This window comes from Cygnus olor, chromosome 18 (genome assembly GCF_009769625.2).
Source record: "Cygnus olor isolate bCygOlo1 chromosome 18, bCygOlo1.pri.v2, whole genome shotgun sequence".
Lineage (NCBI taxonomy): Eukaryota > Metazoa > Chordata > Aves > Anseriformes > Anatidae > Cygnus > Cygnus olor.
The window spans coordinates 5,471,415-5,491,515 of record NC_049186.1 but is presented as its reverse complement, the minus strand read 5'-3'; the positions used below and the strand labels follow the sequence as shown (position 1 = coordinate 5,491,515).

The following is a 20,101-nucleotide window of genomic DNA, read 5'->3' as shown; positions in this document are numbered from 1 at the left end:
TCCTGTTTAATTATGAATGCCATATTTCTCACCTGGGGATCTGCTATGCTGCTGTCTGCAGAATTCAAGTGAGTAAGGGAACACTCAGCAGCTGCTGTTACGCTCTCCCCGGGTTCGTGGATTGGAGATTTGTGCGTGTGGCCGTTCCCCACGATCCCACAACTCGCAGAGCAGGGCGATGTGGTGTCCCCGTGTCCCTCGGACCGAGGGCAGGAGCCGGGCTCGGGGCTCCGTGCCCGCAGCGGGAGAAGCGCGGTGCGGGGTTAGCTGATGGCTCAGAATGGGAAGCGGGTTTGGTTTGGGTACGTTCTGTCAAACCTCAACTGATTGTTGGCTGTGCACCGTTTCTTAACTCTGGCTGGCATGGTTATTTCTGTACGGGGCTCTTTCTTTAATGTGTTATCTACGAGTGTGAGCAGAGGCTGAGTTCAAAGAAACTGAAAGCGAAGTCACTTAGCATCGTTGATACCGAGCGGTTTTGTTTTGGTACGGTCTGTTCGCTTGGCTGTTGCGGTCTTCATTGGTTTTTAGTCCGACTGGCCTCATTAATTGTGAATTGTAAAGGCTGGATCAGCTGCTTGGGTGCTCGCTGATCTCGCAGATTTTAGGTAAGTGCAAGCAGAAAGCTCCTTTGTTTGCTGTGCGTTCACCTGGAGTCAGACACTTCGATAACTGCAGGAAAGTAAATGTTCTGGTGGAGACGAATTAACCCATTTAATAATAATAATTTTAAAAAGTGAATTCATTCTAGTCTATTCAAAATAAATGTTCAAAAGCAGTGTTGAAAATATCCCGAGTTAGGTTATGATCTCTGTAGGGCGCAGACCTGGTGGGCACAACCCAGACCAGCTCTACTCAAGACGATTCTCTGGAGTGTGCCTGTCTCAAATATCTGCAGCCATCCCGTAAATAAACTTCAGAGTTTCCGTGTCCCCGCAGGCTGTACCCTTGCTCGAGTTGTGGACCGTGATGCCTGGAGCACATCCTGTGCCTCTTGCTGCACAGAGATAAGCTTTGCAGCGCACGAGGCCACAACTTGCCTTCCCTTTCGCACCAGGGGATGAATCGTGGGAAGCTGCTGAGGGATCGGTGCCCCGTAAGCAGTGCCGGAGCTGCATCCACGCGGGGACGTGTGCCTTGTGGTCACATTAGAGCCTGCTGGGTCGCCCTTACCTGGGCTCTAACTCGCAACCGTTTCGATGCCAGCCATTTAGAGGTAAAAGGAGCAGTGCACTTGGGTGAAGGGCGTTTCGAGTGGGGATGGGAATCGGGCTGATGCGATGCTGGAGGTAGAGCTCAAGCTGAGTTTGTGTCCAAGGCATTTCTGTATCTGCATGTGTTTGAGTAGTGCCTTGTCTAGTGGTTTCTCGGCTTTAAATAGGAACTGGGATTGGGACAGCGCTAGAAATACGAAGTGAAGAAGAAATAAAAGTAGCGAGATCATAGGTGGATTTGGATTCCAGCAAAGAGCTTGCACGCACAGTTTTATCTATCTCAAAATCTTACTTTTAAATTCTTACTCAAAACAATGGCACATGGAAACACACCTCAAAACATTTGTAGGAGCGCAGAGTAATCCTTGTCTTCTTATCAGCGGACAGTGTCTTATTGCTGTCAGGGCGAGCAGTGTCTGATCTCAACCATGCAGACTGTCTGTGGAAATAAAAACCAAAAAACCCAGATGTGCAGCAAACTCATTTTCAGAGTTGTTGCTTTTTTTTTTGTAAATGGCATGTTCCTCCAGGACCCTCAGCATTTGTCTTACGAAAAGATTTACGCTGTTAAATTCTGCTTTTGATGTGCCTGGATCGTGCCTGGTCCTCACAGCCTAGCGAAGATGTTTAGGCTTTTGAAATTGTGTTCTTTTTAAACCAGCGGAACTCTGAAATAACAAACTGCTGCCTAGTGCTGCTTTGGTTTTCCTGATGAGAACCCTTAACCAATACACTGATATGGACTTACACAGGAATAGAATCTATCTCCCTATTAAAAAAACAAAACAAGTATGTGCATTATTAAATTTCAGACTGTGCAATACCCTTGGAGGTAGGTAGTTAGGAAAGCACAGAATAAGTGTGCTTTCCTTAATTATTTTTAAAAAATTCTTTTTTAAGAATAACTTCTAAACCAGAGATCTGCTAGCACTCTGCTATGTTGTTACCTGTAAATGTTGACTTATTCAATCAGGTGAGTATAAGCTGGTTATTTTTGTTGTTATTTTTTTTTTTTTTACTTTAAGTCTGCATGAGCTTCACTGAACACAAGTCCACCACAAACTGCTGTTAGGAAGCGTGAATAGCACAGGCAGTTGGGAATGTAAAGTCCTGGAGTGCTTACAGGAAGGCCCGCGCTCACGGTACGTGCTTGCCATTGAATCCCTGCACTGAAGCAGGCTGGAGGATAAGAGCCTGGATTTCAGGGGTCTGCAGAGGATGGGTGTCGAAAGCCTGCAGCTCTCTGTGCAGCAGCGCTCTGCTCTGTCTGCTGGACCACGCACGTGGTGCTGCAGCGAGGCGTTTCTCCGTCATGTTAAAGCAGGACTGGAGCTGTGCTTTACTCACTGTGCTTACACTTAAGAAGTGAGTAGTTTGGGTTATGGAAATGGGCAGGGAATGCACGCGCAGATAACTGTTACATGGGATGCACGTAAATATTTTGTGGAGCGAAGGCTTCCTGCTCTGTTTTGACGTCTTCAGAGTTCGTTTTGGCCTGACCAGGCTTGGTGTTCCAGAAGTCTGAAATCCCATGAAAGAGGAGAGATCCAGCCATGCAGAATCGTTCCCACTTGGAAAATGGTTCTTTGATTTTTTTTTTTTTTTTGATTTTAAAACAAACAAACAGAAACGAAGACCTTTGTTAATGCTTGCACATTGTTTACGTTAGTGTAGAGAATAATTTTGTGTGGCATGGGAAACAATTAATTATAATGGTTGTTTTCAGAAAATCCAGGAGTTTAAAGGTTCCCAATAGATCCATTTTTCTCTTACGTATTACCTAATATTTCTACCTAGCGTGGCTTTATTTTAAGGCAAATTGTCAGAATCCCGTGTGTTATTTTTGATGGATGTGCTCTTCCCACCAGAATAAGGCTTCTAATTTTCTGTGAGACCCCGAAACGTGCAGCCTTCTCCTTGCAGAGCATCTGACCAACTTCTGGAAGCTGTCCCACAGTGCCTTGCCTTGCAGCATTTCTGCCTTGCTGCGGATTGGGTGTTACTGCCCCTACAGCGAGGTGGCAGGCAGGAGTGTGGCAGCACACCCCTTAATCCGATTTATTTGTTAGCACGCCTTCCCTTAACCCTGTCATCAGGAGCTGAAACTTCCAAGATGAGCAAAATAAACGCCTGGAGTAGGAATATCCTGAACTGCCATGTCGTGGCTTGTGGCGGCCTGCTTGTCAGGACCCTGAGAGGGGTGTTTGTTTCGAGGGGATGCCGAGGTGTAAAATTCTTCGGTTAGCTTCGTGCTTTTTGAAAACTTCATAATCATTTTAAAATTCCAAAAGGCAGAGCTGAAAGAGATGGTGAGAAGTTGCCTGGTCAGCCCCTTGGCTTAAAGGAATCACCTACGTCTAAACTGTTTCTAAGAGACTAACTCTGTGGGTTTTTTTTTTAACATCCCTTACATCCCTTACATCCCTCCTTAACATCTGCTTAAATTTCTTGGAGAAATTGTGGACTGCAAGAGGGAGACAGTCATAGAGGCTTCTGTGCTATAAAGCCCTGAAATACTTCATAAACCTGGTGTAACATCCAGCACGTGGCTTGCAAATCAAGTGCAGAGCTGTCAGAGAAAGCCGTGCCCTCTGTGCACAGGCTGGCAATTCCCTCGGTGTCCTCTATAACGCAGACCAGGTGCCAGCAGGCTGTGCAGCAGGGGCAATTTCCTAGCTGCCTTTCTTCTCTACTGTGTTGAGAGAGAGTTTGTGTTTTGTTTCAGGGCAATCAGGAGCACCCAGTCTCACTAGGAGGGCTCGCAGGGAGCTGGTGAAGCCTTCCTCCAACCCCACCTAGTGCTGACAGCCCATTTAGGTGCTTATGATAATTTTCTCGGCAATCTCTGTCTTTCCTTGTGTATTTTGATCAGTGCTTGATGCAGTTAATACCGGTTTGACATTTGAAGTATCACTTGGAATGAATGTTCCCTTAAAACGAATGCCAACGATTTCTTCTGAAATTTGTTGCAGGCTGTCTGCTGGGTGGCGTGGCCTCGTGCTGCCGCGGTGCTCAGCCCGGCTTTAGGAGGTGGTTGTTACAGCGAGAGAAGTTCGAGGTTATCTTTGAAAGAAAAAGGCCATTTTTAAGTGCTGAAGCTAATTGCACCGTTGCAATGATGAGAATAAATTGCGAGCTCAGTGAGATGCTGGCTGCTGGCCTGATTCTTATCTCTTATTAAAAGTCAGAGACGTTAAATTGAATGTGGTTGTTAGAACACCAGCAAAAGGGGAACTTGGACTGAGTTTGTTGTCAGACAAGTAAAATCTGAGGCCACCACTAGCTATCTGTTGGTCAGAAGTGCAGATACATTTTTGTGGAGCGTACTGGCTTGTAAGAACAATTGCACAGTTGATTCCAGGTAGGAAATTACGGTTGGGTTGCTTTTTATCATCGCATGCCTAGAATTTCTTTTTAGATTAATAAGCAGTCACTGAAAGGAAAATAGCTTCTCGAGCCTATACCTGATGAGTATCTGCAGAAGTCTGAATTGCAGTCAGTGTTATTTTACTCATTAATCTTTATCTTCCGCGTGTCACTGCTGTTCATAAAGCAGCGGCTGCTCCACGCCCGGTCCGCTCAGAGGTGATTGTTCTCCTCTTAGTTTCAATCAACTGAGAGCTTCCCTTAACAGCACCTGGGTATTACCATCGGAACAAGAATAAAACCAGCAGATGCCTCAGGGCAACTGTGCAGCTCTGCAGCAGCAACAACAAAAAAGGTTTGCACGTTTAAAATGCCTTGCAAGATTTGTTCCCATCTCAAAATGAGACGTGGTGGTGTAGCCCAGGGCTTGCCTGCTTTCCCCTCGTGCCGTGGTCCTGCTGTGGGAAGCATCGGTGCTCCTTCCAACCTGGCTGGGTGCAGGGTTTTGGTTCTGAGGTGTGCTGGTCCTGTGGGGTGTCGAAAGAGCCCGCTGGACTGCCACGGACCCAGAGAAGATCACTGGCACGGCTAACACCAGTTCTTTAAAATCAGCCCGTGAGAGCTGGCTTTTATCTCTGTGCTGGCACATGTGTTATGGCTGCAGGTTTCTGCTTGCTAGGTAATCATCGTGTTTTGTTTCAAACTCACAACAGGAAGTGTCTGTTCACAACTGTAAACCTTTCCAAAAAGATCTGGCTGACACTCAGCCTGGAGAGACGCAGACAGCGTTGCCTGCTCACACGTGGACCGGTCTGGACGAGAGCACTGCAGAGCCTTCATTTCGTGCGGAGTTCGGGGTTTATGCTTGTGGTTCAGTGCAAGTGTAGACCTTCAGACAGTTCGTGTCCTGCCTTAAAACTGTTGTGAGCGTGGGACTGCAGCTGATCCACGAGCTGCTTGTTAGATCGTGAAGGCTGCGGGCACGGTCAGGAGAAGGAGGGCTGCTGCGCTTATTTGGAGCATCTCCTGTGAGGCTAGGTGCTGAAGGTTAGCTGCCGGGAAAACGCTCCTAAAAACCCGTCGCTGAAAGCCAGAGCTGTGTAATGGCTTGTTTGGAAGTAATGTTTTTCTGAATTAGCCTTTACAAATCCTTGCGCATGGGATGTTTTGTTGTGGGGAGCTAGCAGAGCGAGTAACGCAGTGCTTCGAGCAGCCCGGCCCTGTTGCCAGCCTCCCTGAGCGTTCCTACAGATGCTGACCCTGGGTAGGCTTTTGAGCGACTGAAGGAGCGCCGAGAGAAGTGCTGTGTCAGAAACCTCACAGGAAGCTGGCATTTTAATTTTTACAGCATAGGACATGGATATATTCTTTGGGCCTCGGTTTCAGTCCGGTCCAGCAAACCCGATGCATGTCAACTCCATACGAACCCAGTGTTTCCAAAGATTTATTGGGTGTTCTCCACGTTTGGGGCTGGCTACAAAAAAGCCCACGGATAGATGTTTTTGTTAGGTAATTAGTTGTAAAATACATGCTCATATTTAAACACACGTTGATGTATTGTAGTGGGAATTAAAGCAGGTGGAGGCCTCCAGCAGCGTGTAGCTGTCCAGCTTCAGTAAGTTCGAGGATTTTCACTGAAACAGTTGAGCTCAATCCGCATGTTGCTGAAAAATAATAATTTCAATACGATCCTGGTTTTGTAAGCTCAGCACTTAGGCAGGTGCTGTAGGGAAGGAATAATGTGGTCCTGAAATAGGGTGTAGGGTGGAAACCAACCTGTAGGGTGATGAGGGCTGTGCAAAGTGGTGCGAGCTGTGTTTGAGGCTTGCTTTAGGCACAGCTGTGGTGTTTCCATAAACTAAGTGTCAAGTTGAAAATAAGTCGCTCCCGCTTGGAAAAAATGGACATGTTTTTAAAACATTGTGTGGACTGTCTGAATGCATAGTTAATCCTGAGGTCACGTCGAGCAATGCGTGTTCATGGCCAGCTCGTTCGGAGATCAAACTGGGTGAAATGTGAGCGTGAACTGAAGGCTTCATGGCTCCTAAGGAAACAGCTCCGAAATGCCCTGTAGTTAAGGGTTTGCATGTGCCTGTCCTTGGATTGTTTTAGTTATAAAGATGAAAGCTCCATGCAAACAAACGCTTGTGTTTAAGACGGATTTTATTGGTATGGTCGGCCATGTACCATTTGTGGCCCGCTGATGCAACAGGTTGATGCTTTAAAAAAAGAGCACACAGCCAAAAAAAAAAAAAGCCTCCAGGTGTTTTGCTGGGCTGGTTTGAATGACACAGCTCCACGCTGGGCTCCAGGGAAGAGGGGCTGAGCACCCCGACACCCACCGTTGGTAACGAAACCCTAACCCATGAGGCTGGGGTCCTGGCTGCTGGTGCACAGGGCAAGCGTTGATTTTATTGAGTTAACTCGGAGTGCAAAGCCACGCTTCCCTTTCCTCACTGAGACACGGCGTTGGTGAGCTGCTCGAGCTGCATGGCAGTATTTCTCTCGAAACGAAGCCATTTTTGGCTGTCGGTCTGGAAATCGAGCAGTGTTTTGCCTGAAGCTGGTGCGGGGCTGCCTTCCTGTCCTGGCTTGGCACCGTGCTGTAGTGTCTCTGTTTTACTCCTTAGTTTTTCAGTATACACAAGAAACAACCATTTGTCAGATGTTTTGCTTTTCATTGACAAATCTCATGAAAATTTCTGAGAGTTGCCACTGTTCTATTTTGGGACGGGCAGGGTTATTTTTAGCAGTCAGTTACAGCTTTCGTCTATAAAGTGACAGGAAAGTGATCGAGTGCAAAGTAATCCGTCGTTCTTCCCGTGTAGTCCGACTGACTTGCTCGCATTGTCGTCCGCCCCGGTGTGCTTTGAAATCCCAAAATAGCAGCTGGTGCTGTAGCTCCTGCAGCACACGCAACCCTTTAGCGTTTAAGCAGAAGCTTCAAGCTCAGCTTCGCTTGCCAGGTCCATCGGATGTCGAGGAAAAGGAAAACTTGTGCGTGTTGCCTTCCTAGTCCTGCAGCGAAAAGCAGGGCAGCCAGTAAGCTCACCACACACTATGGACGTGAAGCCGTCGTCCTTTTGCTCACAAAGGTACGCCGTGAGTTATGGGAGCGCTTCAAACAAAAACTCCTCTGCGACCAAACAAGCCCAGCTCTGTGCATCCGTAATAAGTCTCTCCAACTTTCACTTTCTTTATTCGCCCTTAGACTGACATTATTGTCAAGCCCTAATGGAGAAGGGGAAATCGAACAGCTTTAGAATCGCCCGGTGCTGTCTGCGGTGTGACCTTTTTCCAGTTGATGGTTCAATTTATTTAGGTGATAAAGAAAACACTGAGGCATGTGAAGTCTGTCTTCCTGACAGATGTGAGCTTACCGAAACTTTTTTCCTCATCCTTTTTCCTTCCCCGCGTTCGCAGTCAGCCTTTTGTTTTTATAAAGTGGCCCATATATTTTTCTTTGAGGTTTAAATGCTTTCTAATCTTTTCAAGGCTTACAAAACTGCACCTGACTTGACAGTGTGGAAAGGGAAATAGCCGAGCAATTGTTGAGGTGTGCTGAGAACGAGAGATGCTCGTGTTTTGTGGAAGGCGATGCATGGCATGTGCAAAAGTCCTTTGTGATGGGGGGTGTGAGGGTTTGATCAGGTCTGTGAGGTGGTTGAGAAAAACAGCATTAAATGGGTATTTTTGTCCAATGAGTCCAGTCGTGGGATTCTATCACGATAGTGGTGAGCCACTGTAACTGATAAAGGTTACTGGTAAAGCCTGCTCGGAAAACTTTCCCTGAAATCATGATGAAAACCGTCAAGCTTGCTGCTAAACATGTTTGCTATTATTAAAAGCTTATTATTTTGTTTGATACTCAGCTGTGACTAGCGTGAGACTGTATTTCAATATGAAATGACATCTGTTAGTTGGTTTTTTTTTTAAACAGTGGCAAAAAACCCCACCACACTCAGCTCCCCCCAGCTGTTTATTGGAACAAACTTGTCTTAACTCCTGCTCTGATTAGAAAGATGCCGAGCGTTTCCTTGCAGGGGTCTAGGCAGGCTTTAAAGCAGTCTGCAGGCAGAACCCTGCTTTGGGGTGGGGAATGCGGTTTCCCTGTGCCCACCCCTGTGAAGTTTCAGCTCCTGTGAAGCTAGATTGCTTCTTTCATGCTTTTTTTTTCTCCCAAACCCCAAGAAATCACGGGAGTGGAAGGCTGTGCTCCCTGTCAGAAAGCTCGCTTTGCATCAAAACGAAAGCATTTTATAAGATGTCTCGGGAAAGGTAGTGTCAAACCCTGTTTCTGAAAGGTGTTCTGAGTCCGTGGTTGCTGGCAGCAGTAAAAGCCCCCGAGGCTGGCGCCTCGCTGACCTCCTTGGCGTGCCGAGGAATTCCCTAAAAGCAAAGCCTTCCAGCCGCCCTGCCGGTGTGCCAGAAGATGTGGAAGGGTGTTACAGGGAACTGCCGGCGCAGAGAAACCCAAATCTCCTCCACAATATCCATTCTGGGCTAATTATTGTGGAGCCATGCTTTTCTTTAAATCCCCATTTCTTTATTTATTTACAGTCGTTCTGGAGTATCTTCTTTGCCCAAAGAGCAAAAACTCCGGAGCAATGTCAGAGCTGCGTATCGTGGCTTTCCCTCTGTCAGTAATGATATGTTAGACAAAAGGTACATTAGCAGGATTTTTATTGAGTATCCTGTTGGAATAAGTAGATTCTGTCATGCACCACTGACTCATTTCAATTGGAATACCACAGTTCAGTAAAGGAAAATAATTGAGTCATGGGTTTCTTACTTAAAGCGTGTTTGATATCATCTTTTGTAATAAAATTTTATGAGGGTGAAATGAATTTAGAGAGCTGATTAAATATGGACAGCTCTTTTCCCCTTGCATTGGGTTGGCTCTCCGAGCTTAAAAAGAAAACAGCAGTTTTGAAAATATTTTCAGTAGATAAGCCGTATTGAATTTGAAACATCTATATCTACAGTTACATTATTTTTTCCTGGGTTTTGCAATGCTGCCTACTTTGCAGGAGTGTGTTGGGTAAGCACGTTGGGCTTGCTTCAGACAATTCTGTGTTAGCTTGGACCACTCATTTAAACTTTGAAGCAATGCTGGTAATTTTATTTATTTATTTATTCCTAAACTGAATTAGGGAAACTTTGAGCAGCCTGCTGCCTGGGCAGGTGGGTGCTGAGGGGGTCTTCCAGCAGAGGAAAGCCGGGGACCAGCCGGGAGCAGTGACCTCTGTCATTCGCACAGCAGCGCTCAGAAAGCTCTGCCCGGGGCTGCGATGTGCTGGGACCACCTGAAACCTTACAGAGAGGTCTGTGGCGTAGCCTTGTGCTGTCCTGTCTGAAACAGCAGGATGTCACGGATGTAAAAAGGCCAGCAAAAGCCCACGGCATTCTCAGCTAGTTTATGCCGATAAAATTATATTTTTGCTGCATGATCCTGTCTGTCAAGAGATGCAGGCAGACAGGACTAAAACAAATGTTAATGGCATGAGAGCATTTTCTTCCTTATCTCTGAAATCTTATCAGGAAGTGGAGGTTTGTTTTCTTTCTTTTTTTCTTTTTTTTTTTTAAACAAAAGGCACTTTATTTGCAGGATTCCTGGTTAGATTTACCTGAGAGCGACCCACGCCGCCTCCTGCAAGTGGTTTCATGTGACGGGAGCTGCTGTGGGGATGGAGCCTCATGGCTGGGGGAATGGGGCTGATGGGCTCCCAGGAAAGGTGTCCGTGGTTTATTTCGGTCTCACACCACGAAACCCAGCACCAGTCACTCACGTGGGCCTCTACGAGGGGTGCTTTAGCATAGTTGTGTGGGTGTAGGCACCCACCACGTGTGTGCAGAACCTGGATGACGCTGGCATTAGGTCTCTCTGCTGTCCTACTTGTACAGGCAGTGCCTTAGTCCGGATTAGCCAATTACCTAATGGTTTTCTCTCTGCTGTCCAACTGCTGCAGAAGATTTAGATCCCATTTGTCAGCCTCGGTGCTCTCTTTGGGCCCGAAAGGAATTTTGGCAGAAAGGGAATTGACGGGGAGGAGTGATGGGGGCTGCGAGGAGAGGAGCCCGTCCTGGGGCTTGCAGAAAGACTTCAGACAGCGCAGGGGTGCTGGAAGGGAAGGAGGGCCCAGCTTTGTGTTGTGGGAAGAACAGGGATTTGGAGGAGTTGTTTTTCTCCTTTCTTTTCTGCGTTAGTCCATAATGCCTCTCCCCCAGGTCCTGATCCCTCTGCTATAAAGCAGAGATTTCTCTTCTGGCGTCATTGTATGTCTTCCAGTGATTTCAGGGAGCTTTGGGAAAGGCTTTTAACAAGGAATTTAGAGCTCAGCTGTCTTCATGCATTACCAGCACATTTTCCTGAATTGAGCTCACGCCAGTGCATGCGTGACTTTTATCAAGTTTGGCAGGAAGTCTGCGGCCCTGGAACAAGTTATGGATGCAGGTATCCTGTGCGCTGCGCTGCTTGAGCTCACCGGCTGCTCGCACAGCCAAACCAGCAAAGCTGCAGCAAACAGAGCAATCTTTGCAGCAGCAGGCGAGGAATGCGACCAGGACAAGGCTGCAATTATTGAGTTTGCAAATGAAGCTTCTCAGTTAGTTTCTTCTTGTGTTTTTCTTCCCCATTTTAGGTTTGAATTTTTTTTTTGTTGGTGACATTTGGAAGTGCAATTTTGCATCTTCCCCCTGCCCATCTTTCCACCTGCAGCTCCTGAAGCAGGTTGCAGCTTGATTTCCCCCCCAGGGCAGAGGGGGAACTGGCTGCAATTGCTGGCTGCAGATGTAAACACTTGCTGAGCTGCTGCTAGCAGTTACAGGCAGTTGGCAGTTCCCCCGCTAGTGTAAACTCTTGTGGAGAGTAATTGCTGCCCCTTCCCACTTCCCAGCCCGCAGGAAGTGGGATTTCAGCAAAGTAAAATTCTTGGTGTGTCATCCACCCCATGCCAGGACTTTGCAGCTCCTTTCAGCCACTGGGAGCTCCCAAAGCTAGTTGGGAAAAGTCATCTTTCCTCTTGTCTTCCTAGTGAAAGAAGCTTTCGTTTCTAGTAGTGTCTGTCCCGCTCAGCAGCAAGTTCAGTTCAGCCCGGTGACTTTGATAGGCATTGTTCTGCCCAGTATTGTCTTATTTGTTTAGACAAATTGCATTTGTCTTTGGTAGGAATCGTAAATTATAAGGTTTCCTCCAGGAACCTGGGTGTTGCCGTTGACATAATGTAGTATCAGGAGAAGATCATGCTATGTGCTTTCTGCTTCTTAAAAAATTATGAGCTTGAAAATATTAAATAAAGCACTTTCTCTTGTGTTATATGTGTGTTAAGTAGACCAATGCAAAACTGATCAGTTTCACGTCTTTTTTTTTCCCAACAAATATAGAAGTAACTCCTATGTGAAGTGGGGTACTAATTTGTCTGCCCCTCGTGTAGAGTTTCCTGAGGTCTTTAGAGAGTTGAGAAATATGAGTTATCATTGCTAGATTTCCTCTTCCTGTAAAGGCATGGCATTTGGCTGACATGCTGTGAAATATGTACCAGTTATCAACGTTTTCTTTTTGAAGGGTCGTTCAAAAATTCCTTTTCCCAAGTCCACTGGGAAAATATTTGCGGAGACCATGCACGCCAGGAGGATCTGTCACGACAGTGTGTTCTGCGTTTTTCTTTAGAGCCTTTGCCGAGAGATTATTGAAATATTAATAGCATTCTGCTTAGTGAGCAATCGCATTGCAGTCGTGCAGTCTGTATATCCTTTCTCTGTTCCCAAAACACATGTGGTTTGGACGTCTTTCATATATTTTAATGCAAAGTGGCTGGTTGAGTGGCCCGTGTTCCCCCAAAGGAGCCAAAACTCAATTCATAAATCAAGAAAATAGAGGCCTATAAGGCAATTTATCATTCAGACTATTGTGGAGGAGGGTGATTTAAAATGTTATAGTGGGCTGAAAAAAAAAGAAGAACCCAAAGCAGTGATTGAAAGGTTTGAAATGACTGAGTTAATGTGACAACTCTGGTTTTCCTCTGTTGGGCTTGATGGCAAAGGTGATGGTGCGCAGTTAATGTGTTGCTGCGGAGCTCGAGCTCGGTGATACCTGTTTGCGGGGCTCGCTTTGAAATTAAGAGTGAGAGATCATTTATTTAATAGACAGCATCAAAGCATGAGTTTCTGATGAAGCGAGTTAGGTGTTAAACACTTCTCAGGTGAACCATTTACTTATGTAATTATCTCTCATTTACATTATAATAAATGTTTCTCCAGGGAGTTTAGCCAATCATGAAATGCAATTAATTTTCAAATGCTCTTCAGCAACAATTGACACTCCAGAGACTGATCTCCCTCGGCAGTGTGTACATTTTTAAACTCTCCAGTTAAAGCAAAGCCATTTCAGCTTGTTGGTCGTATATTTTTAGTTTTTCTTTTATTTTTTTACACAGTGTTTCATACATGCCTTTCACTAGAGGACTGGAGTGCTGGGCTTGATGCCCGGGTGGTTTAGTTCTGGTATCTCCCCTCAGGTCCCAGAGCACTGGTGAGGTTCAGGATGCTGGTCCTCAAATTAAGCCTGGACTCTTCACTCACTGTGGTGAAGATGAATGCTCTTTTGGTTTCCGTCGCTGGCTCTGTATGCTGTATGACACTGGCTGGGGCACGTAGCCCCTGTTTTGCTGTTCTCTGCATGTAAAACAGCAGCAGCATAAAAATGAAACCTCCTCTCTAAGGTGTATGTGGAGACGTCTGGGTGGAAGGGCCTGGCTGGTGACCAGGCCGTATCCTTCAGAGCAGTCAGCTCATGCTGCTTAAGTTTGCTTAATTCACTTTCTAACCTAAGTGTTGTTACAGTCACTTCTCTTCTAAGTCTTATTAGCACACTGATAAGATAAAATAATCTGGACAATTCCGCCTTCTACACCTGTACTTGGTCCAACAGCTTGGAAAGCTGTCCAAGCGTGGATTAATTCTCTTGTGACATTCCCTTTTCAGATGAACTGCTGTGCTTGGAGTGGGGACCTCCATTTGAATGGAGCCGGCTTTTTAAAAGCCAAAAGGAACAAAGCGGTGTTGTTAGCCCTTGCCTAGTCCGAACGGATCTGTTTCTGCATGCTGCCTCTGCTTTTTCTGGCATTAAGCATTAGGCCCCAGTGTGGATATTGGTCTGGGGATGGGTGGGCTTGGGGTGCAAAGGGCATGTGGCCTTCACAGATCCAGGATGAAGGCACGTCCCACATCTTTGGAGGCTAAAGAGGAGGAGCGTTTATCCTTCCGCACTGGCAAAATCCCATGTAGGAAAGCTCTCACCACTGATAGTCTATTCTCAGAGCAAACAGATAAAATCACTTTTGTTGCATACATGTGTTTTCCTGAGGCTTTTTCCTCAGCCAGGGGTGAGGAGGAAAGGGTACTTAATTTACAGCTGTTGCTCTCTGAATGAGTTCAGTACGATATCTGTAAGTACATCTTCAGGCGTCAAGCACATTTCCATTTATTTAGAAGTGTGATAGATTGTATGGTATGGGAATGAATACCTCAGAAATTCCTGTACTCCGTTGTTTTGCCTTGATATACACACACAGCTCAAAATGAGTCCGCATCTGCTGTTAGATCACCCTGTTGCTTCCAGCAGAATGCCAGCACTTATCTGACTGACAGATTTTGTTCCTCACTGCTTTAAACCTCTAAACATAAGAGACCAGAGCGTGACCTGTTGTGGAAGGCAGTTATACCCGGTCTGCTCTGTGCCCTCTGTGGTGTTGTTGGAGCCTCACCCCATGGGGTTCGGGTCCAAGCTGCTCAAGCTGGTGGCGTGTTCCCTCAAAATACCTGGAGGGGTCCCTGGGGGGTTTTCAGGCAGCATGGACTTGGTAAGCACCTCCACACAGATCACAGTCAGTCAGATCATCGTGTTGATCTAAACCATTTTGTAATCCTCTACAATCTGGGTTTAGAGACTGTCATTAGTGTCACAAATACAAGCTTGTGACTTCTTTAGTTCCCAGGTTAAAAGAAGGCACGTACTTTCAGAGAATTACATGTGAAAGTAAAGCACCGTAAGCTTTGAGGATAGTTATACTGCTTTTCAAGAGTGAGTCCTGAATTCACAAGATCGCAAGAGAGAAATGGATTAATTTTATATTTGCAGCTGACCATGTACCTGAAGGAGAAAGAGGAAACTAGGAGGAAAATGGGTGGAAAAGTTGTTTTTTTTTTTTTTTTTCCTAATCTTTCACTAACTTGAAGGTTTAAACAAGGAAGTCTATTTCATTGATTTATTCTTTTAAAACTGAACTCTAAGGGGAGGAAACCCTTTTTGCCCACGTCTCAGATTTAGAGATAGAAATGGTTGGAAAGGTACTCAAGAGTTGTCTTTTCTCACAAACTGTTTTCTAAGATTGTGAAAAGCCTCTTTGCAATGATACTGAAAGACACACAGCGATTTCAGCTACTTTTAGCTTTCCAGTTTGTATTAACTGGCCTGGTAACTGATACCTGCCCCTTACGGACAACCAGCAGCTTCCAACCTGCAGTGCTGAGAGGAAAAATCAGGCAGGTGTGGGAAGGACAGCATGCACCTCTGTGACAGATGCTCTGGTTTGGCACAGGCTCTGTGGGGAAATTGGTTACCTCCGACCAGCATCCCAGTCCTAAAATTCTGCTTTTTGGGCTTCTGTCTGCAGTTACCTGAAGGAGTTCCGCACGGAGCAGTGCCCTCTCTTCGTGCAGCACAAGTGCACTCAGCACCGGCCCTACACTTGCTTCCACTGGCACTTTGTCAACCAGCGTCGTCGCAGATCTATCCGCCGCCGGGATGGTACATTTAACTACAGCCCTGACATCTACTGTACCAAGTATGACGAGACCACAGGAATCTGCCCAGAAGGAGATGAGTGAGTAAAGACTACACCCTGCTTTTCAGGCATTAGGCTTTTGGGATCGGTCCAGTGATGATTCCAGCCAGGTCTTGTAGAGATGAGGCAAGTCAGCAGCAAAGCAGCTTTGTAACATAAGTACCATGAGAACAGATGTAAAAACTGTAGTAGCAATCCCTGTACTCCAGGCCTGTTGCAGAGATGATACCAAAGTTGATGGGAATTCAGCTTTCGTGCATTTTTAGCAAAGCTGGTGTGAAAAACTGCTAGCTGACAAATGGACTGAGAGAGATTCTTCCTGTAAGTCCCTAACTGTCAAATTATAGCTTTTGCTCAGTAGCTTTATAGCTCAATTTTTAACAGATTGCTGAAAGAGTAGGAATTTTGTACTCAATCTGTCCCTGAATTATCCATCCCCAGCTTTTTAAATCATATTCATTACTTGCCAGTTTGTTTTGTCTTCGTGAACTTTTAAGAAGCCAGTAGGGAAAGGTCAGGTACCTGGAATAAGGCAACAGGAGGAAGAGTTTGTTTTGTTGGGTTTTCCCTCCTTGTGACTGTGATAAGTTTAAGTGAGAGATGCGAGTGTTTTTGCTGTGTATGTGGCAGATTCCTGTAATTAATGGGTTAACACAGCAATATGACTTCACCCACGTGACAGATGTGGAAGAATAAATAGTGTAGCCAAACCGTGGTCAAATATAGAGAGTGTTTTATATAGAGATGCTATAGAAAGATGGAATTTCAGTTCCCTTTCTTTGTGCCAGTATAAACACACACAGAAAAATGCTATTTATTGGGAAAATAATAATTTTTTGCCGGATTAAGTAAAGATCTTGTGGCTGCAGCAGAATGAAATAAATCCCTAGCATGAGGCCTCTGTTTCAATACTTTTCTTCCTTCTTATAAGAGAACTGGAAGGGATTGAAAAAATAAGATATTTGGGGCCTTTGGCTTCTAGATCACTGGCTCATATCTGGCTCAAATTCAACAAATGAAAACTGCTGCTATCTCAAAATCCTGCTGACTTGTATTTTTAGCTAAACACTGCAACATATAAACTTCACCTATTCTATCATGGTTTTTTTATATTTCCCAGTGTAGATTATTCTCTTTCTGCCTAGGAGGGGAAACAAAACACCAATTAAAATGTTAGAATCGTAATTCTCCTTTCTTGTCCTGTGCTCTGCATGAAGGATGCATCTGGCTATAGATAGACTGTCGCAGCCCTGTAGGAGTACATCAGCAGGAAACAGTAACAGCACGAAGTCTAGATGGGCTGCTGAGGAAATGGTATGTGCCATGTGATGTCCCTTCAATCATGGCTAGTATATCAGAACGCCTTGACAGTGTCCTTGCTCTTTTCCAGATCCCTTGCAGTCACTAGGGTAGAATAATAAGCTGCTGCTGGCTTAATAATTCTGTTGTCTGTTTGGGAGGGAAACTATTAAATACTGTGCAGTGACAGGTTTAAGAGTTCTTTGTAATGTTGGAAGGCACAGTAGGAGAAGGAGAGTTAGCAAAAGCGTTGTCAACCACATCCTATATTGGCAATGTGTCTTCTGATAGTGTTGAGTCTGTGTGACTAAACTGTGTCTGTTCTTCCCCTTCTTCTGTACTTCAGATGCCCCTTCTTGCACAGAACTACTGGAGACACAGAGAGGAGGTATCACTTGCGCTACTACAAAACTGGAATCTGCATCCATGAGACAGACTCCAAGGGAAACTGCACGAAGAACGGAGTCCACTGCGCTTTTGCTCATGGACCCCATGATCTACGCTCTCCGGTGTATGACATCAGGTTAGTAGGGCTTGGGGCTGTGTACAAAAAGGGTAATTTCTGGGCCCAGGTGATTGAAAGGCCCTATTGCTTCAGAGTGAAATGCTTGGTGTTGTAGTGATTATGATGTACCCATTCCTAATAAGGCAAATCTACAAAATCTCCGGGGAGGATGCTCAAAACGGGGCGGGGGGGAGAGAGCACACTTTAAACTAGTTGTGATGTGGGGACTGGTGGAGGCATCAAAGTAGTGCGTCTGGAATTCTCAGGGGATGAAGAGCATGTATTGCAGTTACCGTTTGACTAAGGATGTTCTGACAAAAGTATAAATGAAATGCACTCAAGAATTGTTGCATAGTATGTCACAGTTTTTATAGGCATTTATCTGTCTCCACCTGCTCAATCTGTTGTTCACTTAATTCTGTCCACCAAGGGAGCTTCAGGCCATGGAGGCTTTGCAGAATGGTCAGACTACATCAGAAGGTGGCATAGAGGGTCAGTCTGCGGTTGCTGCTAGCCATGCTATGATAGAAAAAATACTCAGCGAGGAGCCAAGGTGGCAAGGTGAGTGTCAATTAAACTCTGTGCATTTGTGGAGTGCATGTTCCTGTTAAAGTCTTTTGTGTAATAAATACAGATCGTGTTAATCTCTGACTAACTGGTTATGTCTCTTGCAGATACAACGTATGTGTTGGGAAATTACAAGACAGAGCAATGTAAGAAACCCCCCCGCCTCTGTCGCCAGGGTTATGCCTGTCCCTACTACCACAATAGCAAAGACAGAAGAAGAAGCCCAAGAAAACACAAATACAGGTAATCCTGGGCCTGGGTCTTCTGTTTCCCCGCTGAGTGGTGAGGTATAGTAGAAGCCTGTAAGGAGGAAGGATTTAGGATTTTCTCTGCTAGATAGTTTTTTTTTTTAGTGTGCCTCTAAGGCCTTTACTGACAGATATGATGGACTGTTACTTCCATCGAGGAGATGGGGTAACAAATAAACAGGGAGTTCTGCTTTATAGAGGAACCAGTGTCTCTAATAAATAACTGTTGCTAAATCATGTTACCACTGGTTTTATGGTGAACAGGATCTGCCTCTGTCTTCCCCTTCTCAAATAAACTCTTGCTTTAAAAAGCAGTGCAAGAAAAAAAATAATCCCCATCTAGACAAACTCTCACAGCAGTGTTTTCATGGGTAAAGGATTCAGAATCATCAGGCTGCTTGTTGTATGTACCCGGTGATGGGGATCGTGAGGCACAGTGTGACCTGTACTGTAGCTGGACGTGCATTCCTAACCAACTGCTAAAGACTGCTTTTGAGGCACCAGGGTGTTCTTGTCACTCAGCTGTCCCTGGATTTTTCGGCATGCTGCGTCTCCCTGAACAAGTTTTATCCAAGTTATAGGCCCTCATTTCCTCTAACACAACAGAGCTTTTGTTGTGATCTCAGTGGGGCTTTTCCTTAGTTCCCTTTTGAAAAACATAAGAGCAGACCAGAAAGCCAGGAGAGAAAATACAGTGGATGTTCTCACTTCCCCTCCCCACCCCCAGCGTTCACAGAAATTTTTGAATCAATACTGAAGTTCTGTATTTAAAAAACATAAAAAATCCAAGGAACATTAATCCCAACACCTTCAGGAGAAACAGGAACAATAAGCCAGTCTTCAGGCAGCAGCCACGTGCTTTCTGCCCGTCTGGGTACTTTGGGGAAGGGAAGAGGTGAAAGCTTCTCCCCTCCTGATCTCTTCTTGCTTCTGTGTTGCTTTCCCCACCCCCAGCAGATGTGGCTGCCTCTTCTGTGCAGGCATCTGCTGCTGCTGCTGTCTGCTTCCCTCTGCTGTTGTTTTGGGGAATGGATAAGAGCATAAAGGGCAGAGGAAGGAGGTCACAGCAAAAATTCAAACCTGGGAAACGGAACTGTTCCCAGCTGGGAGAAAGAAAATGGGTTTGCCTTTTCCCCAGTGACCTGACTCAGCCTCTGTTCCACATGGCCACACTACAACCCTGGAAACATACCACTGGAAGGGTATTATGTGTTTTAGGATTAGCCAATTAACTTGTTAGCTTTCTATGAATGTACAGTTCCAAAAGAGAAACCAGACCTAGCATCTCTGACACTAATCACATCAGCTGCTAATATTGCTGAGTTACGTTGGTTCAGGTTGTATTAGGTTTCAGACAGAGAGCTAAGCCATGCTACTTTCATTGGGAAATTGGGAGAGGGGGAGGAAGATGCAGTAGCAGCACTGTGGGGGCTGAGGAAGCAGCAGTCAGCCAAAGGGATTGTACAGCTGGGGAGGGGGGGGCAGCTAAGCCTGGTTCCCAATTGAAGAAGCAAAGCTCAAAACACATTTGTGCATCTGATGCAGTCTGCCACTACCTTATTTCCACAGATCTTCGCCGTGTCCCAGTGTGAAACATGGAGATGAGTGGGGAGATCCTACCAAGTGTGAAAATGGAGACTCGTGCCAATACTGCCACACTCGCACAGAGCAGCAGTTCCATCCAGAGGTACAGTAACCTGCTCTGACAGTTTGGTAGCTGACTAGAAAAGCAAATGAATTCCTGGTTTATGTGATAAATTAACGTGCCAGCTGGGAGTGTGTGGTGCTGCTTGCAGTGTGGTCCTGGGATACAGAGAAACTGCATGTTGGAAACTGAAATTCAGCTGCTTGACAGAGGTGCCTTTAGGTAGATCGTATGGGAGGAGGTAAGAGAAGTGGGTGAAGACTCAGGTGTAAGAACGGACTCATGGGCAGGGGTCCTTTTGAAAGCAGGGTGTGGGTTTTCAGGTGAGCACGCAGCATCTGTTTTTGTGAGAAAAACCGGCTGATGATGATTGTGCTGAAACATAAATACCCACAAACTGGTGGTACAACCTA

General features: G+C 45.7%; 1 protein-coding gene across 15 annotated transcripts in view; it reads left to right on the top strand.

Annotated features, from left to right (window-relative positions):
• Positions 1-20,101, top strand: part of UNK (unk zinc finger) — a 41,132-nt gene that overhangs the window by 2,947 nt on the left and 18,084 nt on the right. For 14 of the 15 annotated variants that reach the window (XM_040530666.1, XM_040530660.1, XM_040530657.1 and 11 more), the window contains exons 2-6: positions 15,254-15,463; positions 17,070-17,246; positions 17,659-17,789; positions 17,903-18,038; positions 19,613-19,730. In XM_040530666.1, coding sequence (XP_040386600.1) covers positions 15,254-15,463; positions 17,070-17,246; positions 17,659-17,789; positions 17,903-18,038; positions 19,613-19,730 — 772 coding nt within the window. Of the gene's footprint in view, positions 1-7,133; positions 7,676-15,253; positions 15,464-17,069; positions 17,247-17,658; positions 17,790-17,902; positions 18,039-19,612; positions 19,731-20,101 lie in introns of those variants that run through there. The other variant, XM_040530655.1, reaches the window with a different exon arrangement.